At 45.8% G+C, this 19,702-nt stretch overlaps 1 protein-coding gene across 12 annotated transcripts in view; it reads left to right on the top strand.

The window, feature by feature from the left end:
- Positions 1 to 19,702, top strand: part of CELF2 (CUGBP Elav-like family member 2) — a 499,109-nt gene that overhangs the window by 464,303 nt on the left and 15,104 nt on the right. For 9 of the 12 annotated variants that reach the window (XM_045186434.3, XM_045186444.3, XM_053922133.1 and 6 more), the window contains one exon: positions 14,352 to 14,471. In XM_045186434.3, the coding sequence (XP_045042369.1) occupies positions 14,352 to 14,471 (120 nt within the window). Of the gene's footprint in view, positions 1 to 14,351; positions 14,484 to 19,702 lie in introns of all 12 variants that reach the window. The other 3 variants (XM_045186435.3, XM_045186438.3, XM_071221274.1) reach the window with 1 other exon arrangement.

Below are 19,702 nucleotides of genomic sequence, written 5' to 3'. Positions count from 1 at the left end.
ATATTCTAGCATCAGCTTTCTAAAAGCCATTATTTCACTAAATTCCCACCATAGTAAAATGACTTGGTTAGCCTTTAAGCATAAACTATAACTCCTTCACCCTTTGAAAAAACTTCATAACCAATATTTTTGTGTACTTTACGTTAAAATGTTGCGAATTAGACCACAGTGGGGAGAGGAGGGAACCTTCCTTCTCTGTGTTCTTCCTCCTCTGTAAACTGTACCGTTTTTCTATACGTTTTGTGCAGCGAGGAGCTCTGAGAGTACGAGCCATGAGGGTGGACGTGGTAAGTCGGGGAGCCGGGGAAAGGAGAGAAGTGTCCTTGCACTCTGCTCTGTGGCTTCACAAGAGAAGCATTTCGTGAAAATCAAATATTTCAAAAGTTCTTCCGCATTTAAAACATATTTAAGAAAAATAGTTGACAGTGGTCTGCCTCTCTAGTAAATGGTTCTTTATTTGATATCGGTCATTATGCTTCAGGTTTAAAAAAAAATGCAAATATCTCCCAACCAGAGTTGTTTTGATGGCCCCTTCATGGGCTGGGCATTTTGGTGTGGAATTACCTTTAAATTTCCCTTATTATCAAGAAAATGAGACATTTATTGGTGCAAATGGAAAAGCAGCTGATTCTCCGGTTCATTCTGGCGTCCTGATCTGCCAGAGGGTCCCCAGCCTCCTCCATCAGAACAGTGTTGCCCAGTGGCTGGGCTGCCCACAGTCCATGAGATGCCCCTGACCAAGAGTCTCTCAACAGCCCTGAGCTAATTGACAGCTGACTACAGCTGCCCCGCCAAGAGGGGCAGATATTTATGATTTGTCACTTCACCTCACAGCACACGCTCAGATTTCTGTGAGCCTATTCCACCTGTGCCTGACTCGGCTTGTCCCGCATCCAGCGGGCAGACAGATCCCTGTCACACGCTGAGGGCTGTCCCTCGCTCATGCTTTGTTTTGGGTGTGCCTTTCCGTATTTTTAGATATGGGCTCTGATTCTTCACGCGTGTGCACTTGGCGGCTGCGGGGTCTGTGCCGTGTGTGTGCGAGTGGCTCCCTGGGGGAGGGCCAGGCCGCTGGCCCCATGCTGGGTGTGTGGGCTCGGAGGTGGGTCTTCCGTCCACGACCACCACCCAGCGTTTTCTCCCACTGAGTGTCTGTGGGGCTGCCTGGTGAACAGCTCGTCACTTGCTCACACTAACACAAAGCATGTGTCCATTGCTTAAGTGCATTTTAGATGAGAAAAGCAACAAAACTTTATTCTAGTCACAACTCCCTGAAGGTGCATGATCCAGGGTCCACATGTGAAGACTCAAAAGCAACCAAATAGAAGTGTTTCGTTCAGATGTGGCCTAATCCCGTGAATTTCTGTAAACGTGATGCAGTGGCCACGAACAAAAAATAAGCAAATCGCATGAACCTGGCCAGTCCAGTTGGAGGGTGGAGAGGCAGCTAAAGCACAAGGTATCAGTGGCAGGAGAGAGTCCATCTTCAGGAAATGGGGGACATTTTTAATAGAAAAGCTGACACTGGAGCCAAAATTTTAGCATGAGGTAGGCTCTCGAAAGGTAGAAATGGAATGGAAGATACAGGAAATGTATCCAAGATGAAAAAAGGCAGACGAAGAATTTAGTTGGGAAATGGAAATCTATGTCATTTTTCACGAGGGTGAGCTTTATGGAAAACACCCGCCGTGGAAGACTCTGAAAGCCTACAGGACGCGCTGTCGTAGGCAGCCAAGAGCTGTTTCTGGACTTGGAGCACAAGAACGTCAGTGATAGGACTTCCAATGGAGACGGGTTGAGAGCAAGAGGAAGGAGGAGTTGAAGAAGACAGGGCATCTTTAGTTCAAGGGACCAGCGGCACGGCGTTTTCATTAGTAGAGAAAGGAAGTGTGAAGAAAAGGTTTGCAGTAGAAGCTGGTTTGATTTTGCACGTGTTGGGCTGAGGCACACGTGAACGGGCCTTTCGTTTAAGCACATGCAGCCAGCAGTGGGATACCTGACCCTCGAGTTTACTGCAGAGGTCGGAGCTATTTAATAAAATAGTGGCTTGAGAATGAACTGCAGAGGTGACGCAGGCTCAGTTGCTTTGGGGGCTGGACGAGATCGTTAAGCTGGAGTCATCGAAGCAAGCAGAGAAGAGGGCTGAGCGTGCGGTATGGCTGAGCACAGGTGGTGGAAGGGAGCTGCTGAGGAAGCAGGGTGTCGGGGGAAACTTCGAGCAGCAATGTGAGAAGGTGAGAGCCGAAAAGAGGTTCAGTAGTCCCCCCTCATTTGCAGTTTCACTTTCCACAGTTTCAGGTATCCAGTCAGCTTCGGTCTGAAAATATTAAATGGAAAATTCCAGAAACAATTCATAAGTTTAAATCGTGCAGCATTCTGAGTAGTGAGACGAAATGTCTCACTGTCCCACTCCATCCTGCCTGGGACCCGACTCATCCCTTTGCCTGGTGTGTCTCTGCCACAGATGCTCCCCTCCCGTCAGTCACGGAGGAGGCACCTCAGTTACCAGATCAACTGCCCTGGGGTCCCAGTGCTTGTGTTCCAGTCACCCTTATTTTACCTAACAGTGGTCTCAAAGCACAAGAGTAGTGGCAGTTTGGATATGCCAGAGACAAGCTATACAGTGTGCATATGTAGAAAAAAACATAATATATATATAGGGTTTCTCAGGCATCCACTGGGGGTCTTAGAAAGTACCCCCTAGAGACAAGGGATGACTGTATTTGAACTGGACTCTCAGGGTCATCTGTTTACTCTGACAAGGGGCCAGTTCACCCCACTTGGGCCAGATGTCAGTCCTGTAGGCAGTGAGACTGGAGGCGAGAATCACATATTTATAGATGGCATTTTCATGAAATTTAGTGATTTTTCTTTTTTAAAGTCTATAAAAGTAGCAGGGTCAAGAAAAGGAGAACATTTAAGATGGACAAAAGGGCCCTGGCTGGTGTGCTTAGCGGATGGAGTGCCAGCCTGAGAACCAAAGAGTCATCAGTTTGATTCCCAGTCAGGGCACATGCTTGGGTTTCAGGCCAGGTCCCCAGTAGGGGGCATGCAAGAGGCAATCACACATTGATGTTTCTCTCCCTCTCATTCTCCTTTCCTTCCCCTCTCTCTAAAAATAAATAAATAAAATACTTTTTTTAAAAGATGGATAAAATGTAAAAATATCTCTACGGTAAAGAGAAGCCAGAACAAAGGAGAAAAGGAAGAGGCTGATGAGAGATGAAAATTGATGGACTAAAGTCAGAAGGGGGTTGAAGGGATGGAATGAAACTCTCCCATGGAACAGGGCCTCGTCAGGCTCTGCCACCAAGCTCCTAGCCAGCAGCCCCTTGCCTTGCCTTTGCAGCACTCCCCACCAATGTGCACGCACGTTAACACATGTGACGCATCATAAACCCTTCATAAGTGCTGAGCAAATGATGATGTGGCCTTAGAAGAGGGAACGAATGCCTTTGCCTCTGAGGCATGAGCAGGAGGAGGTCAGGAATGATGAGCATGTAAAGAATGTAAGATAAAGTTATTTACATCACGCATGTAAATATGCATAAATATCATGCATATTTACATCATGAATTTAAATATCTACCAACAACCAAAAAATGTTCGTGCCCCAGGCAGAGGTTTAAAAAATAGTTAACCTAAAGAATGTAATAAAGGAATTTCAGTTTCATTTTCTTGCTAGAGGATATGGGCATCATGACCAAGATCTGAAAGACAGTGATTTAGAGCAAATTATTTCATCTTTATTTCATTTTCTCAGTTGTGAAATGAAATTGTTTGCTTTTACTTTTCTTCTTGAAAAATTAAGGTTAATAAGTGTATATAATACACACTATTGGGGTTTTTTTATGACAACATTAAGTATAATATGGAAAAGATGTCATTATTCGGGGGTCATATGAAATTCTCTGGACCACAAGAAAGTATGTTAAAAGTATAAGAGCCAGCAATAACTTCTCTGAATTTCTCGCCTTTGGCAAACAAATATCTCCCCACGCTTCCTAAAACTACGAGAATATAAATGCGGATTGCTTTTCACCCTTTGGCTAAGATCGAGTGTAGAATACGAACGCTGGCTATAGAGCCTACCCTTCTGTTGGACTCAGCTAAATGAGTTGGCAATGAACTTCCCACAATCGTGGGAAATTTGACCTGAGGTTATAGAGCCAACACACCCTACTTACTAAAGACAAAATGGCATAATTGGATTAAATAAAGTGAGAGGCCATGTCCAGGCAGGGTTCCTCGCAGCTGTCACCACTGAGAGTCAGGCCCAGAGGCTGGTGGAGAGGTGTTTGGTTTTACTTCAGCCGACCGGATTTACGCTCTGAGGTGGGCCAGCAGCAGAGTAGCCGCCCTGCTGGGGTGCAGGCTTACTTAGCCTGCGCCTACAGGCCACAGCTTTTCAGATCTAGAACTTTGCTGGACAGTCTCTTGACCCTTTGCCAACCTGGGTGTCATATTATATCCAAAGGAAGATCTGTCTCCCAGAAAGGAGTCTGTTACCCCTCTGGGCAAACCGCCCTCTTTCTAGGACATCTGAAGACCAGGATTCACACAGGTTTTCAGTGACTCCTACAGACACGCGCTTGCTTTCCACAGCAGTGTGTCCTCCTCACTCTCTCTCCAGGGTCCAGAGCCTGGTCAGCTCATCAAATCTTAGAGTAGTAAAGGATCATCACACAATCCGCCCAGGTTCGTGATCCAGAAGAGATACTGAGCGGTTCTCCCACCCCACAAAAGACTCCGCAGCAGGAGCTCCTGGGGAACCGCAGTTGTATTCCTGGACCTTTCAGCTCACATGTTCTCACCCCCGTGAGGAAATCACTAACATTGTTTTCAGTCTGAGTCCATGACCATCCGTAAAACAAACATCTGAGGTCAGCTAAGGGAAGGTTTGTGCTCTTACTTATTTTGGAAAATTTTACACAAAATACCATTGGAAGAGAAAATAGGTTTGATGTGTCTTTTCTTCCATTCATGTTAGATCTATATATATACTGAATTTATATAAGCTGACTTTTTCAAGTTTATGAGCCAAATTATTTCTTAATTCTTAATTCTTTAAGTATCTGCTTTTTATGGGACTGGGGAGAGGGGGAGCAGGAAATACTAAAAATGAGGTATATTAAGGAGGTACCCAGGTTTAGCAACAACTAATAAAGTAGATTTCTGTCTTAGAAAAATAATGAGTAAAAGCTCCAACAAGCACATGGAAATGAAAAAGTGAAGAAAACAGTGGGACTGCTTTGGACATTAAAAGTATAATGCTGACCATATCCACTTCTGTAGCACTTTCTCGCCTTCCAAAATGGTATCATCATAGAATAATGCCTTAAAAGTAATTCCGAGTCCAAACCAGGAATTGTCTTCATCCAGCCTTCACACTCTGAGGTTTTTTCCCCCACTTACCCTTATTCTAGAAGACCAGTAATGGCTTGTCTGTCCCTGTGTTACCTCTGCTTACCAGTCTCCCCGTGGGTTGGAAGCAGTATAATGCAAGAAGGTGCTACCGTTGTTCATGGGGTAGAAGGTGGGCCTGTTACAGAGACTCAAGTAGTGAGATGAGAACACCTCAGAACCTATCAACACCACTCTCTAATGCAAACAGCCTCCCTTCCCACCCACCACCCCCTTAAAAAAGTCTCCTAGGGAATAAATTGCAGTGTAGTTATTGTGCAATAATTAGACCCCAGGGGAGAAGAGACCCTGTGTGTTTTGTTAATACCCTACGGTTGTGCTTAGCTAATCATCATAGTGCCTGTGCCACTGCTTCTTTGCTCCACACCCCACAGGCTTCACTGCACTGTCGGACTCCAGCACCCAGACTTGTTTGAGGCCGAACACGACCGCAGGCTCTGGTGTCCTGAATTTTCTGTGTTTACAACTATTCTGTTTCCTAAACCACAAAGCCACCGTGCTTTCACCACGTAATTTTTCCATGGGAAGTGTTTAGTGAGTGCCCTGAAAGCAGATTCTCGCTGTTTCCGTTAATGCTGTTTCCTTGTCGCTTAAAAATAAATAAATAAATAAAATCTCTTGCTCTCCGAGAAAAGTGGGAAGGGGTTAATGTGAGAAAATTAATGCACTTAATTCCTAGAAAGCAGTCATTTCTGGATTGGACTTAATGCTAGACACGTCCTGGAATAAAAGACAAGGAGGAAAGGGCAACATTCATGTAGGAAGAGAGATATATATGGAGAAGTGGTAAATGTGAAAGGCTGACCAGCCCCAAATGGCCGTTTTCCTACTCTTCTTTGTGCATCTGGAATCTGAAAGGGTGGAGGAGTAGCTGAGTTCCCTACAGTCAGCAGTCAGTCTTGCCCCAAAGTGGGGATCTTCTTCAACACCCCACCTTCCACAAAGAATGAGGAAGCACCTGGTGTTTACGTTGTATGTCCCCGATTCCAGTTAAAGCAAAAGGGAGGATAGGTTTTCGGGCTGGTCTTTGAACTTGGCCCTGTGCATGCTCCTGGTTCCTCTTGCATGAATTATGTCCATGGAATGAAGAGTGTCTCTGCTCCCATCCTGGTGACAAGGCAGCTACTGGCTTCATCGATTCTATTTTTTTAAATATCCACTCTTCGTCTGGCATATAAGCAAGAGGGGATGATTTGATGAGTCTTGCACTCTGCCCCACAGCCTCAGTTGTGTCGTTAGGAGACCTCTGTGAGGCCATGACGTGGGGTGGGATCCCCTTCTTCCAGCTCATTCAGGCCCACAGATTGGCCTTGTCATAAGAGAAACTGGACACGGAGTCTGCAGTAGAAGTTTAAACTTTTCACTCAGCAGGTGTTTATTTAGTGCCTATGTTGTGTCAGTTACTCTTGTAGGTTATGGAAAATAAGACAGGGAGGACTCCTGCTCTTAGCAAGCTTGCCTCCTGGTGGGGTTTTCTCATGTAGAAGCTAGAATCATAACTTTCTACCCTTACATAGTATTTTACTCTTGGTGTTCTACCTCCCAGCAAGTTTCCCTTTCTTATCACAAACCAAACCTCCCCCCGCCCCACAACCTTTCATATTCTCGTGTCACGCCGCAAACTAAACTTCATACCCAGCCCTGATGGAATTTGATGGTACTGTGCTCGGACAGTCCTGAGGCCGCTGGTTCTCAAGCTTTATTGAGCCAGATGCACTAAGAGGGCTTGTTGAAACCAGATTCCTGGGTCCCACCGTCAGAGATTTGGGTTCAGCGGGTCTGACGTTACCTCCAGGTGATTCTGCTGCCAGCAAGTCCTAGACTATAAACTTCTAAAATGTGACCACTGTCCATTAAAAGTGTGTGTGGTTACCGTGCCCCCCATGTGTTTCCTGCCTCCAGCAGATGGAACGATTCTGACCGAGTGGCTGTCAGAGCGTCTCAGCCGCCCTGGGCCACAGGTCAGAGGAGCTCGCCCATGGAAGTCTGGTCTTTCTCTCGGTGATCATTTTCCCCGTGATTTGGTCACTTGGGATTTGCGTTGGGTGTTCTCAGTGCAGCAGCTGCTATATGTGTAGAAAACGAGAAAGGGAGAAACTAGGTTATATATTGAGCTTGATTGGATTTGTTTTTATACAGATCCCTTCATTCTGCAGTGTCCAAACAGACCTGCGGTTTTCCCATTGTTTAGGGGTGTGTGAGAAATGGAAATTGGGACCTTTACCAAAGTTCAGCCTTGAACCAGTAGAATTGTGCCGTCTTGTAATCCTTGCTTTTCCCGCCAGGAGATGCAGCCAGCGTGTGTTTGGCACTGGCAGAAACAATAAGAGCTTTTCAAAATTGAGTTTATTGGATCTTTGAGAGGTTATCAAGCATAGCCTCAGGGCCTTCAGAAACCCCCTGATACATGACCATCTGAGGCCTAAGCTTTCGTACTTCTCCGGCAGGGAGGACGTGCCTCTCAGGCAGCGGGGCTCACTTTGGAAGAATTCAGATTCATTGGCTCTTCCTTTGTACTGAATCTGCCTCCTTCTGGCTATCACCGCCTGATCCTCATTTTGGTCTCTTGAGCTACAAAGAATGAATATCTTCTTGATGTCAAGACCTAAAACCATCTTCCCTGAGTTGTCTTCTCTCTAGGCTAAATTGTACCTTTTTTTTTTTTTTATGACTGTTTCTCTGTCATTCTCGACTTGACTTTCAGGTCTGGTCACCCTCTTCTGGACTTTCTCAAGTCGACACACACAGCCCGAGCTCAGACTAATGATAAAGGCTGCCAAGTGCGCCATCACGCATGCAGTTGCCTCACTAAGGGGGGAATGTCGAATCTTCAAGTTTTGTAAAAGGATGTGAAAAGAATGTAACTCCTCCTTTTGAGGACAGAATAACCAGATTCTCATCCCTCAGATACACACCCAACAAATGTTTATCGATCATCTACTAGCTATCAGACATTAATGCCACTTCATTTGATTATTTCATTATCATGTCACTTCTCAGAGCTCAGTCACATTCCAGTTTGGCAGATAAATCCTCACCTCAGCTAAGTAGAGCCTGAGGTTTTACAAATGAAGGGGACAGAGCCAGAAAATTAAGGGTGAATCTGAATGACTTCAAATTCACTGTTTCTGTCAGTAAATCTCCACAGTAACCACAAGATAAGTGCAAGATGCCAAATAGGAATTTAAGTTCAGTATCAGCATCGTGTCAACTCTTTGGAGCCAGACGGCTGGGTTAGATCCTGGCTGTACCACTTACAGCTTTGTGACTTTCCACCTCATAGGATAGTTATAAATGATTAAATGAACTAATATTCAGTCTTTAAGGCAATCTAACACATGGTAAGCACTCGGTGAATATAAACTATCATCATCATTAGCTTTATTCCTGGCACAAATGAACTAGAGAGTATATTAATTTTCTATTACTGCTGTGAAATACTACCACAAGTTTATTGGCTTGAAACAACACACATTTATTTTATTTTTATCCTTACCCAAGGATATTTTTTCATTGTAGAGAGAGAGGGAGGGCGAAACATCAATGTGTGAAACAGTGATTTGGTTGCCTTGTCATACACACCCCAACCAGGGATTGAACCCACAACCTGGGTATGTGCCCTGGCCGGGAATCGAACCCATGACCCTTTGGTCTAGGGGATGATGCTCCAACCAACTGAGCCACACTGGCCAGGCTCCCAAATTTACTTTATTACAGTTCTCTAGGTCAGAAGCCCAGAGTACTCACCAGGCCGAAACCAAGGTATCAGCAAGGTGCACTCCTTCCTGGAAGCTCCAGAGGAGAATCCATTTCCTTTTACAACTTCTAGAGGCCACTGACTTTCCTTGACTTGGGGCCCCTTTTTCCATCTTCATAGTCAGGATTGTCTGGTCAACACATCTCACGCTGTCATATCTCTGCTTCCCTCTTTCCGTTCCCTCTTCCACCATGTCGTGATGGCATGGGGCCCTCCCAGATAATCCAGGAAAATCTCCCCACCTCTCGGTCAGCTGAACAGCAACTCTGAATCCCTCCTGGTCCCGTAACCTAACAGAAGGTTCTAGGAATTATGACATGGACGTCTTTCAGAAAAGGAACCATTATTCTGCCTGCCACAGAGAACACAGTAGTAATTCCTGCCTCTCTCTCCAAGCATAGCCCCGGGGACCCACATAAACTTAAGCTGCCTACCCAGTGATGCAGAAGTCAGGACAGAAAAGGAACAGAGAACAGGAGGGCTTTTGTCAAGCGCCAGTCTGTGTGTGGTTTCAGTTCAGCCGCCCATTCCCTGGCCACTGGGTGTCAGCCCTTCAGGTCTCTCCGGTTAGATTAGTTCCTCATCCTCCTGCAAGGGGAATCAAGACTGGAGCAGGCTGAGAGGGGGTGGGTGCTCCAGTTCATTCCCACAGGAGAGATAGGAGTTTTTACCTGAGAAGTGGAGCTGAGGTCTTTTTCTTAAGGAAGCTGAGGAAAAACGAGTAAGCATTTATCTCTGGCACAAATAAACCTAAAAATAAAACAAAGGAAACATTTTTTAAATTTTGGTAAGATTGGGCCTGCTTATTATTTGGGCTGGTTTAAGAAAGTTTCTTAATTGCCCCGCTTCCACAACCATGATACGTCTTGGTGGCTGGCACAGGGTGGCCACCTCATCGCGGACTCACCCATGCGGCTCGGTGCTGCGCCCACTCACCATGTGCGCTGGGCAAATCTCCTTGTCCTGGTCTCCCAAGTGGGGACAACTCCGTATCCGGATCACAGGTTCCCTGGGAGGAGCCCGCCTAAAATGAATACACACAAAAGACTTAGCATCCTTTGTTGTTCTTGCTGGAGGGGAAGGAAGAGAAACAAACATTTCTGTTTTTCTGAGTGGGCAAGTCCAGATCTCAGCTCTGTTCTGTCAGGCAGTTATTCCAAGGGCCCTAGCAGCACTATTTTCTCTCTTTGTCCTTTCCTCACCTTTTCCTTTCTTTCCTTTTCCGTCCCTCCCTCCCTTCCTTTTCTTAAAGATTTTATTTATTTATTTTTGGAGAGAGGGGAAGGGAGGGAGGGAGGAAGGGAGAGAAACATCAAAACATGTGTTTGCCTCTTACGTGCCCCACACTGAGGACCTGGCCTGCAACCCAGGCATGTGCCCTGACTGGGAATCAAACCAGCAACGCATTAGTTCGCAGGCCAGCACTCAATCCACTGAGCCATACCAGTCAGGGCCCTACTTTCTTCCTTTCCACCTTTTATAGCAAGGGATCTAGTGACCTAGGCACTCTGTCTGTGACCTATAGTTTTTACCTGGGCCAAGAAACTCTTCCAGATATGTTGTCCATCCAAGACACCGCACAGCCCTGAGGAGAAAGAGCTTGCCCCCGAGACTGGGATAGGTGTTTGCAGACTACTCAGCTTGCAGTCTTTCCAACAATAAGCTACCTGGCCAAAGCAGCAAAGAAACTCGGTAACCAGGACAGCTGACACATCCTTACCAGCAGTGTCCCTTTTTCACCTGCCAACTCCCCTCACTAATACCCTACTGCCCCCTCCCCCCACACACACATTTTTTTTTCCATAAAAAGAGACAGAACTGTGTTGCCATGTGAGGTCATAAAAACATGGCTTTCAGCCATCACAAGACATTTTATTTCCTAGTTAGCCAGCTGGTCATAACACTTTGGGCCGGTTGGGGACTTTTAACCAGTAGTGAAAGAGGCACAAAGTGGGATATGTGACAAGTTACGCCTGCCGCTAAGTGAGCAGGGACAGGCAGGCGGAGCTGCCCCGCGGGCATTCCTCTTGGCTGTGTTTTGTAACCTTCTCCTTGCGAGGAGCAGCATTCCATAGAAGGAGGTGCTGTGGGCAATTGTGACCTGACATTTATTTACCTCCCTTTCCCCAAAGTGTTCCTTTGGTTTCTGTAAACAATTTAATTGAGGAAGCAAAGGATACAGTTCTCAGTGGAGACTGAAGGGAATTTTAGGTGGGCAGAAGGCAATTACCCAAGGCAGCATCTTGAAGTCTGCCAACACAGAAATAGGAAAATGTGTGTGTTGTTGGCATTTAATTTGTCTCTGTCTATTGTGTCTAGGGTCTCTTTCTCTATTATGCATGTGTTGAATATTTAGTTTTGAAGCATCTGATTGAGGTTGGCTGTGTGACAAATTCGAGCTTTTCTTTTGCTTTAAGTAGACTATTTACTAGATTCATAAAGGCAGCTGGATATGCAGTCAAGGTATCTTTTCTGTCTTAGACTCAATTGGGGCAAATGTATTGTCCAAAGGGGACACACACAGCATCTTCTCAATTTTTTTTAAGATTTTTTTTTTATTCTAGACAGGGCAAGGGAGGGAGAGAGGGAGAGAAACATCAATGTGTGGTTGCCTCTCACACACACCCACTGGGGACCTGGCTGCAGCCCAGGCACGTGCCCTAGACGGGGAATTGAACCAGTGACCGTTTGGTTCGCAGTCTGGCACTTAATCCACCGAGCCACAGCAGCCACAGATGCATCTTCACACTTTAAGGCAAATTATTTCCTTCTTTTTTCTTTGTCTCCTGCTTGATTCCTCTCTTTCCTGTTCTTCACCGTGTCCCCATCTTTCTGCCGGGACGACCCAAGAACAGCAGCGTAACACGTCAGGAAACTATGTTCAGTCTAGTTCACTGCAGCAGATCTCCTGGGCTTTTTAATAAATAGAAAACCAAGATGTAGAGACTTCTGCATATTTTGTGTTTATCAGTCATGACATTATCAGTCACAAACTGGGCCCAGTGTGTTACCCAGACTCCCCACCTTTCCCATAGCCCCCAAGCCCAGGCTTCCTCTGTTATATGTGTCTGTTATGAGTTATCTCTCCCAACTCACTGTTCACCATCAGAATTGTGAATTACCACACAAGCAGAGTGTGACTTTAACCCACCTCTTCCTCAGACCATCTGAGACTTAAAGGATGTGAAAAATCACCCATGAGGCATGAGATCAGCCAGTTCGAATCCATCCAGTCCCTTTTCCCTCTCAACCCTGAGTGAAACTCTAGCTAGAAGTAGGTGACTGAGCAAGCCTGCTTCCTGCTGCTTTGACTTCTCTCAGTGAGAAGGCCAGCAGTGCCCACCACGCCTTTGTCAAAGGGGCCTCGTGGGCTGGCCCGTGGGGTCCCCTCTAGAATTTCATGTGAGGCAAAGAGGGTCATCCAACAGGAACACCACCAATGGTGTCTAGTCATCAAGAAGAGAGGGTGTTGAGACTGAAAGTAGAGAAAATCTTATGTAATTTTTTGTTCTTTTATGAAATATATTCTGTATAAGCTTGTCTCCTCAGTTCAATCTGTACCCAATAATTGACGATCTAAAAATCCCCCACTGGCGCCAGACTCCACGCGGAGGTCATGACACAGCTCACCTCATGGAACCCTCACAGCTGTTTGAAGTTGGGTATTTGTTTTCTCCATTTAAAAATGACAGAACTGAAGCCTGAGGAGAGAAACAAACAGTGTGAGTCCAAAGCACTCAGTTTTAACTACAGTCCCATTTTGCCTCCAGCTTTGTTTTTAGAAGAGGGTGGCGAAATTGTAATGTTGTGTCATTTATTTAGAGACATCGCCTCATTTCTCAGTACCTCTGTGCCCAACCTCAGACACGTTTCCCTGTCCTCCTCCTGCCACCGGAGGTTAGATGGAGGGTGACCCCTGGAGGATTAGGGACTGATGGGGCCTGTGCTGTGAATGAGGTCTGGACATTTTAAGCTGCGGAGACCACGGAAACCAGACCCTGTCACAGGCTTCGTGTCTCCAGCAGTCACACTGAATACCCCGCAACATCATCAGGACCACAGGTCCATCGTGACACTTCCTAGGAATGTGGGGTGTTCCTTCTGACAAGCGGCTTTCTCCAGGTGGCTGCCTTCAGTGCTCTGGCACCCACACTTCACTGCCGCCAGCCTGAACGGCAGCGAGTCTTGGGGCCTTTCTGGTAATAACAGTAGCTCCCACGTGTTTGTCAGACGAGTGCCGGCATTTCCTGGTCCACTTACCACTACAACGTGGGTGAACCTTGAAAACAGTTTGCTAAGTGAAAGAAGACAATCACAAAAATCACATATTTTAAGATTCCATTTAGGTGAAATGTCCAGAATGGGCAAGTCCATAGAGGAAGTACATGGACCAGTGGCTGCCAGAGTCAGCGGGTATGGGTTGCTTTGGGAGTAGTAACAATGTTCTGAAGTTAGACAGTGGTGCTGGTTGTACAACTCTGTGCATACACGAAAAACCACTGAACTGTGTGCACTGCAGGGGGAAGTTTTATGGTCTGGGAACCGTATTCCAGTGAAATGTCATTTGATAAGAGGTGGTGGGGAGGACAGGGGGAGGAGAGTTTGGACCAAAATGATTTTATCTCCTATATTCCACCCCATCTATTACCACGGCTCCCAGGGTCCTGGAGGCTTCTGTCAAATTCAGGAAAACGTATTTTTTTTTTTCCAAAACTTCATTGAGAAAATGACAGCTCTGAAGCAGAAACAATAAAAAAGCCAAACAGTGCATTTTACTCCCCCACTCCTTAATTTATTAACCTGGATGAGAAGGAGGCTTAGAGGACGGAGGCCTCCAAAAATCGGTGGGCTGCACCCCAGGACACATGGGGCTAAAGTGGGGCTAACGAGAGATGGGCCTGCCCAGGACAGGTCTCAAATTTTCTGCTCCCGGCCGGCAGTGGGGGGTGGTCATTGTACTGGCAGACAGAGCTGTGATCATTCTTAATCAGCAAACCTAATGGCCAGAAGCGCCACGAGCACCATCCCATATGTCTTTCTCACCCACCACATAGGCACGACTCCCGGGCTCCACCTGCTACGGTGAGGACGGATCACTCACTGGGCCAGTTGGCTTTCCCTCATTTTGTGCTTTCTCTCCCCATTTTCCCCCCCTCTTTTTGTTCTTCAGTGGCTGCTTCGACCCCCAACTCCACTGCTGGTGCGGCCATGAACTCTTTGACCTCTCTCGGGACTCTGCAAGGACTGGCGGGAGCTACTGTGGGACTGAACAATATTAATGCGCTTGCAGGTACCGTAAACAGTGAGTATTTGCTGCTCTGGTGGACAGCCTCCCCCCAAATTCTCCACAGAAAAATGGTCGGCCAGACATGGCCTAAAAAAGGGTGCATAACAGGGAGAACTGATACTTGGGATGGAGGAGCGCATGCTTTGATAGGGTCAGACACTGTCTAGGTTCCTTCTGCCTCCAAAAACACCCAACCACTCACCACCCATCTTTTTCTAATACATAGCGTGTGCATACTCATCCACACATTTCTGTGGTTGGCAGGTATTTGCAGGTTTTGAGGGGTTTGGTTGGATTTCAGATTTGTTCTGTTCTTCTAAGAGGCAGTGTGCTAATAATAGAAAAATTGATGGACCGGAAATCAGGACACATGGATCCAGCCCCCAGTCTGCGAGCAGTTCCTTGTAGGATCTTAGGCAAATCACTGCCCTGCTCTGAGCTTCATTTTCCCATTTGGAAATTGAAAGTTCTGGGTCAGATGATCTTAGAGGTGCCCTCCAGCTCTAAAAACCCAAAGATTCATGACAGTTTTACGGGGGAAGAGGGGTGAACGAGGCCTTGAAACGAAGGAAATCCAGCTGAGCAGATCGGAGCCATTGCCGAAGGGAACATGGTCTGGAGTCTATATGAAGCACGGCAGGTGTGGGTCACTGCTCAGAGCAGCTCCAAAAGAATGCCATTCTGCCGCCACAAGGTGAGGCAGACTGCTTACCGAGTCACCCAGCTGGGAAACATGGGGACTCGCTGAAGCACTCTAGGTTCTGTCCTATGTAGCGTGCCCACGTCTGGCACTTTAGATCTATGGGAGGGACAGTACCCAGCCAGCAGATAAGTATATTGGAGGTTCATGCTTGGCCTTGGCTCCTGCACTGGGGTAGGTCCTCAGCCCACAGGGCGGGCACCTCATCCGTCTTGCCCTCATCTTGGTTCCCCAGGGGCCTGAGAGCGGCTCAGCCCCTCAGGTCTGTGACAGCCCAAAGAGATTCCGATTTGAGGGTCCAGTTACCTACCATGCAGCCCAAGCAACTCAACACCACCCATTTTAAGCACTAAGAAAGGGGTTCTTGGCGAGTTGCCCTGTTTTAAGCCATGATCAGTAAGTGAACTTATTGATCAGACAGTATAATTTTCTTAAAAAGAAAAAAAAATCCCAGTAATTTTATACTTTAAAAACTCAAAAATAATACCTTGCTATTTATTTGGTGAAAAAGAACCTAGAACTCATCCAAATGAAGCCTAACACTTATAATCCTGGTAAGAAAATAAATCATATATTTAGAGTTAGAAAAAATTCAGGTTTCATTAAATCCTTTCATTCAGATGCTCTAGAAAAAACAAAAACTTGAACTGAGTTTTACTGACCAGGAGCCAAAAAGAAGAAAATAAAAACGTTTGTCCTTCCATGTATGATGGCTCTTCATTAGCGATAGTGTATGAAGTGGTAATCATGCCACAGCGAGATGTTTTCTCCAGGAAAACCGCCTCCAGCGCCCCCTTGCCGAGAGCCCTCAGTGCCTTGACTCCTGTTTCTGACCTTGTTCTGCAGACGCTCCAGCCCACTTGTCCTTGCCCTCGGTTGCAGGTGTGCATGTTTGCACACAGCCCTTCATGCTGCTCTCTTGCCCCAGGACCTAGTTCCCCTAAAACAAGGACTTTGATTTGATCGCCTGCCTGTCCTTGGTCTGCAAAGTAACAGGCCAGTGGGAGTGGCTGTCCTCCTCAGCACGTGCTCCTGACTGCTGCGTGTCGTCCTCTTGTCTGTGTGTCTGCCTGTCTACATCCTGTCACATTGTACTTTGCTGGCATTGTCCGTCGTTATGAGGGGCTAGAGAGGGGCCACTTGTTGAATGGCAGAGACGCTGTGTCTAGGTCTTGTGTGAGATCCGTGTTATACAAATTTTGCTTCTGGCAAGGACAACAGGCTTAAGTTGTTCTGTTTTTTAAAATTCTTTGCCATTGGATTAACATAAGTTTGTGTAGTTTGTGGGGAATTAAGAATGTTTCCAGTTTCAAATTACTACTACCAGAGAGTATGAACCAGGAAAATGTTTGATTAAGTCAAAAATCATGCTAAAAAATATATATTCTTTCTGATTTGGTGAATGTTTCCAGTTCGGGGCTGTTTAACAATGCCAGCAGTGGCTAGCAGCTAATATTTGCTTCTTTCTCAAACACAAAGAGAAAAGCTAACACAGGGCAGCCTCTTGGCAGACCATTCTCCTTCAGCATATATGGCGATGCTACCTGTCCCACCGACTAATTCTCAAAACAGGTAGTCAAGAAAGTTACCTGGACAGAGGCAGCTCCTAAAGTAGTTGGCCTCAGCTTCCAAACCATTGCTGTTTCCTACCCCTCCCTCCCAGGAACCACTACTTGCTCCCATAAGGAGAGTTTTCTGGTTTACTGTATAGAGCCGACTCCTTTCCATGGACAAAGGAGCCAAGAAGAAAGTAGGTGGATGGAATCCACAGTTAATTCTCAACTCATCTCAGTGTAAAGTTTACCCTCTTCCTGCTCCCCTAAGGTTTTGGTTAGTAGACAATTGGCTAAATTTAACTGAATCTGATCTCCTTTTCCTTCCTTCATACGTTCATAAATGGGGGAGGCTAAAAAAAAATAGTATAGCACACTAAAGCTAAAAGCGGAAATTGTCCAGATCAGAAGGAATGTGGGTGAATCACTAATGGGGCTTTCGCTTAGATCATTTGATGGTTCTTCAGGCATGTTTTTTATATTCATATCTGAGCTTAAGTGAAAATTTTTTTTTGCAGATGTGTCCACCCAAGAGTATAAATCTGATTTTGTGTATTTAGGTGTATTTTTCCTTGTTTAAGTGGCTTACCCATATGGTGCTTAAAATTATGATGGTCTGGATGGATATAACCAGCCACAAATGCCTAGTGAATAAAAATATTTTTTGTAAAGGAGGAAAAAGAAAAGATGCTTTGGGCATATTGTTGTGGCTTGTCACTCTATTTACAGTGTGAAATTACTTTTAGTCTGTATCATTGGAATATACAAAGATTATACAGTTAGGTGTATACATAAGCACAGACAACCTCACACACACTTGTGACCATAGTAACACCAGCATACATATGAAGGTCACTAATTGTACTGTTCTTACTCACCTGCCCTGGTTCTAGACATTTTATATGTAAGTTCTCATTGTCAGCTTGCAGCTTAGAAGGGTATGCTTCACCTGCACCAGGGAAACTTATCTCAGTAAACAGATTTCAAATCTGTGTGAATGCATTCATACATTCTTCTCTTTATTTTTATTTGGTAGACAACTTAGCAGAGTGGCTTGAAAACAACTGTAGTTTGCTTGTGGTGCTTGGCCTCTGATTCTGCATTTCAGTACTGTCTTCATAGCTGCCAGAAAAAAATGTCAAGCTCATGTTTATGGGGGGTCTTCTGTGTCATTTTAACAGATCTAGTCAGTAATCTCACAGTTCCTCGGGTCTCTATCAGATGAGAACTTCTGGAGAGCGATTAAGTTTACAGTGCTTAGCAGTCAAGATACACACTAACTTTATGGACAGGCCATTTGCAAGGACCTTCCCTTGTGGAGGTTTGTCACACCTGACACTTTGTCCCAGCCTTCCGCGTCCAAGTGGCTTTCATGGGAACCTGTGTTAAATGGGTTGAAATGACCAATCCATTTGGCCTTTTCAAAGCAAAGCCCTATTTGTTTAAGGGGTAAAGCATTTTACTCAACCTTCTTCAAGCCTGTTTCTGTTGTGCCAAGTTTTTAGATGTAATGACATAATAGCAGCTGAATTGACACGTTATCTTTGATATGATTTTTTAGTATAGAATAACATTAGTTAATCCACAGGAATAACTCTCAGAGATTGAAATCTTCCTTTGAAGCTCCTTCAAATTCTACCAGGTAATCAGTTACCTATTCTGGCTTGGTTTTTCACAAATACCCCAGAATTTACAGGATAGGTTTGGTTTTAAATACTCTCAATACACTTGTACTTGTTAGAATTTTTATCCCTATTTTTTGTCAAAAGGATGGTTATACCTTGGAGGAAAGTGTGAGCGGGAGACACCCCCTTTACTTGGTGCTTCATCTTCCTTCTCCCTCCCAGCCCCAGGCAGGTAAGGCCAGCCTGACTACCTCTCACACACATGGAACCAGCTGAATCAAGCAGAACACTTCAGAGAGCAGGTTTGCCCTGAGAAAGAGTCCAAAATCACAGGCAACCACTATGAAGTGTAAGTGGGACAAGTGTGAGGAGGTGGCTGAAACGTCTCTGGCTGAGCTGCAAGCCACACAGGACTCTACTCCTGGAACACCTATCCAATCTCTCAGGAGCATGAAGTTCATTCTGCTTCTGTGTTTCAAAAGGAAAAAAAATGGCAAAAAGGGAGAAAGAGAAGATTATTCACCTATCCTGGACAGTGAAAAGGGCCTGCCCCAGAGGGGAAGGGAGTCAGGGCCACCAGCAACTGTGACAATTAAATACCACCAGTGTGTGAGCCCTCTGGAGAAGCCAGGTAGCAGAGGCTACAAATCACAGGACGGCTGTCCTTCACAGTCTTACCCAGAAGGGCCTGAAAGCTCTGAGGCCCTTAGCAGACACGGCGTCAAGGAGATGTAGTGCTTCCAACCATCCCATTGCTGTCTGGGAAATTCGGAGACATTCTTTGTAAGTGGAGCTTCTGGCTTCAGCCCCTGCTTGTCAGGCCGCTGTGTTCCCCGTAGCTCTGTAGGCCACAAAGCACACCTGGAACCATACACTCCACGTAAGTGGAGTGACAAGTCACTGCTCACTTTCCTCCTAGAATTTCTTCCCACACAGAAACCTCACTTTCCAGAGGGGAGCCCATGGCATGACCATCCGTATCCCTGGCGCCTATTAACAGCCTGACAAAAATGAAAGCAGCAGCACTTAGCAACTGTGCTCTGCTCTTCCCGAGTTGTTTTACAACCTCCTCTCACCTCTCTCAGAAAAGAAACACTGATGTTTCTCTGCACTCACACAACTATTGGGAGGTGAGGATGAAATAAGAAGACCAAAAGAGGAAAAGAGAAGTTACTCCCCACCCCTTCAGCAGCTGTGTAGAATAATGGGGATGGAGGACAAAAGAGGCAGTGAGGTAAATGTGGTTAGTCATCTGGGGGATTGTTTAATTAGGAGGACAAACTGTGTCCAAGCTCTTTAACAGCACTTATTTGCCTGACCAAAAAAATTCGAGACTAGACTCCTTCATAAGAAGAA

Source organism: Desmodus rotundus, chromosome 4 (genome assembly GCF_022682495.2).
Source record: "Desmodus rotundus isolate HL8 chromosome 4, HLdesRot8A.1, whole genome shotgun sequence".
NCBI lineage: Eukaryota > Metazoa > Chordata > Mammalia > Chiroptera > Phyllostomidae > Desmodus > Desmodus rotundus.
This window is presented reverse-complemented; position numbering and strand designations above follow the sequence as displayed.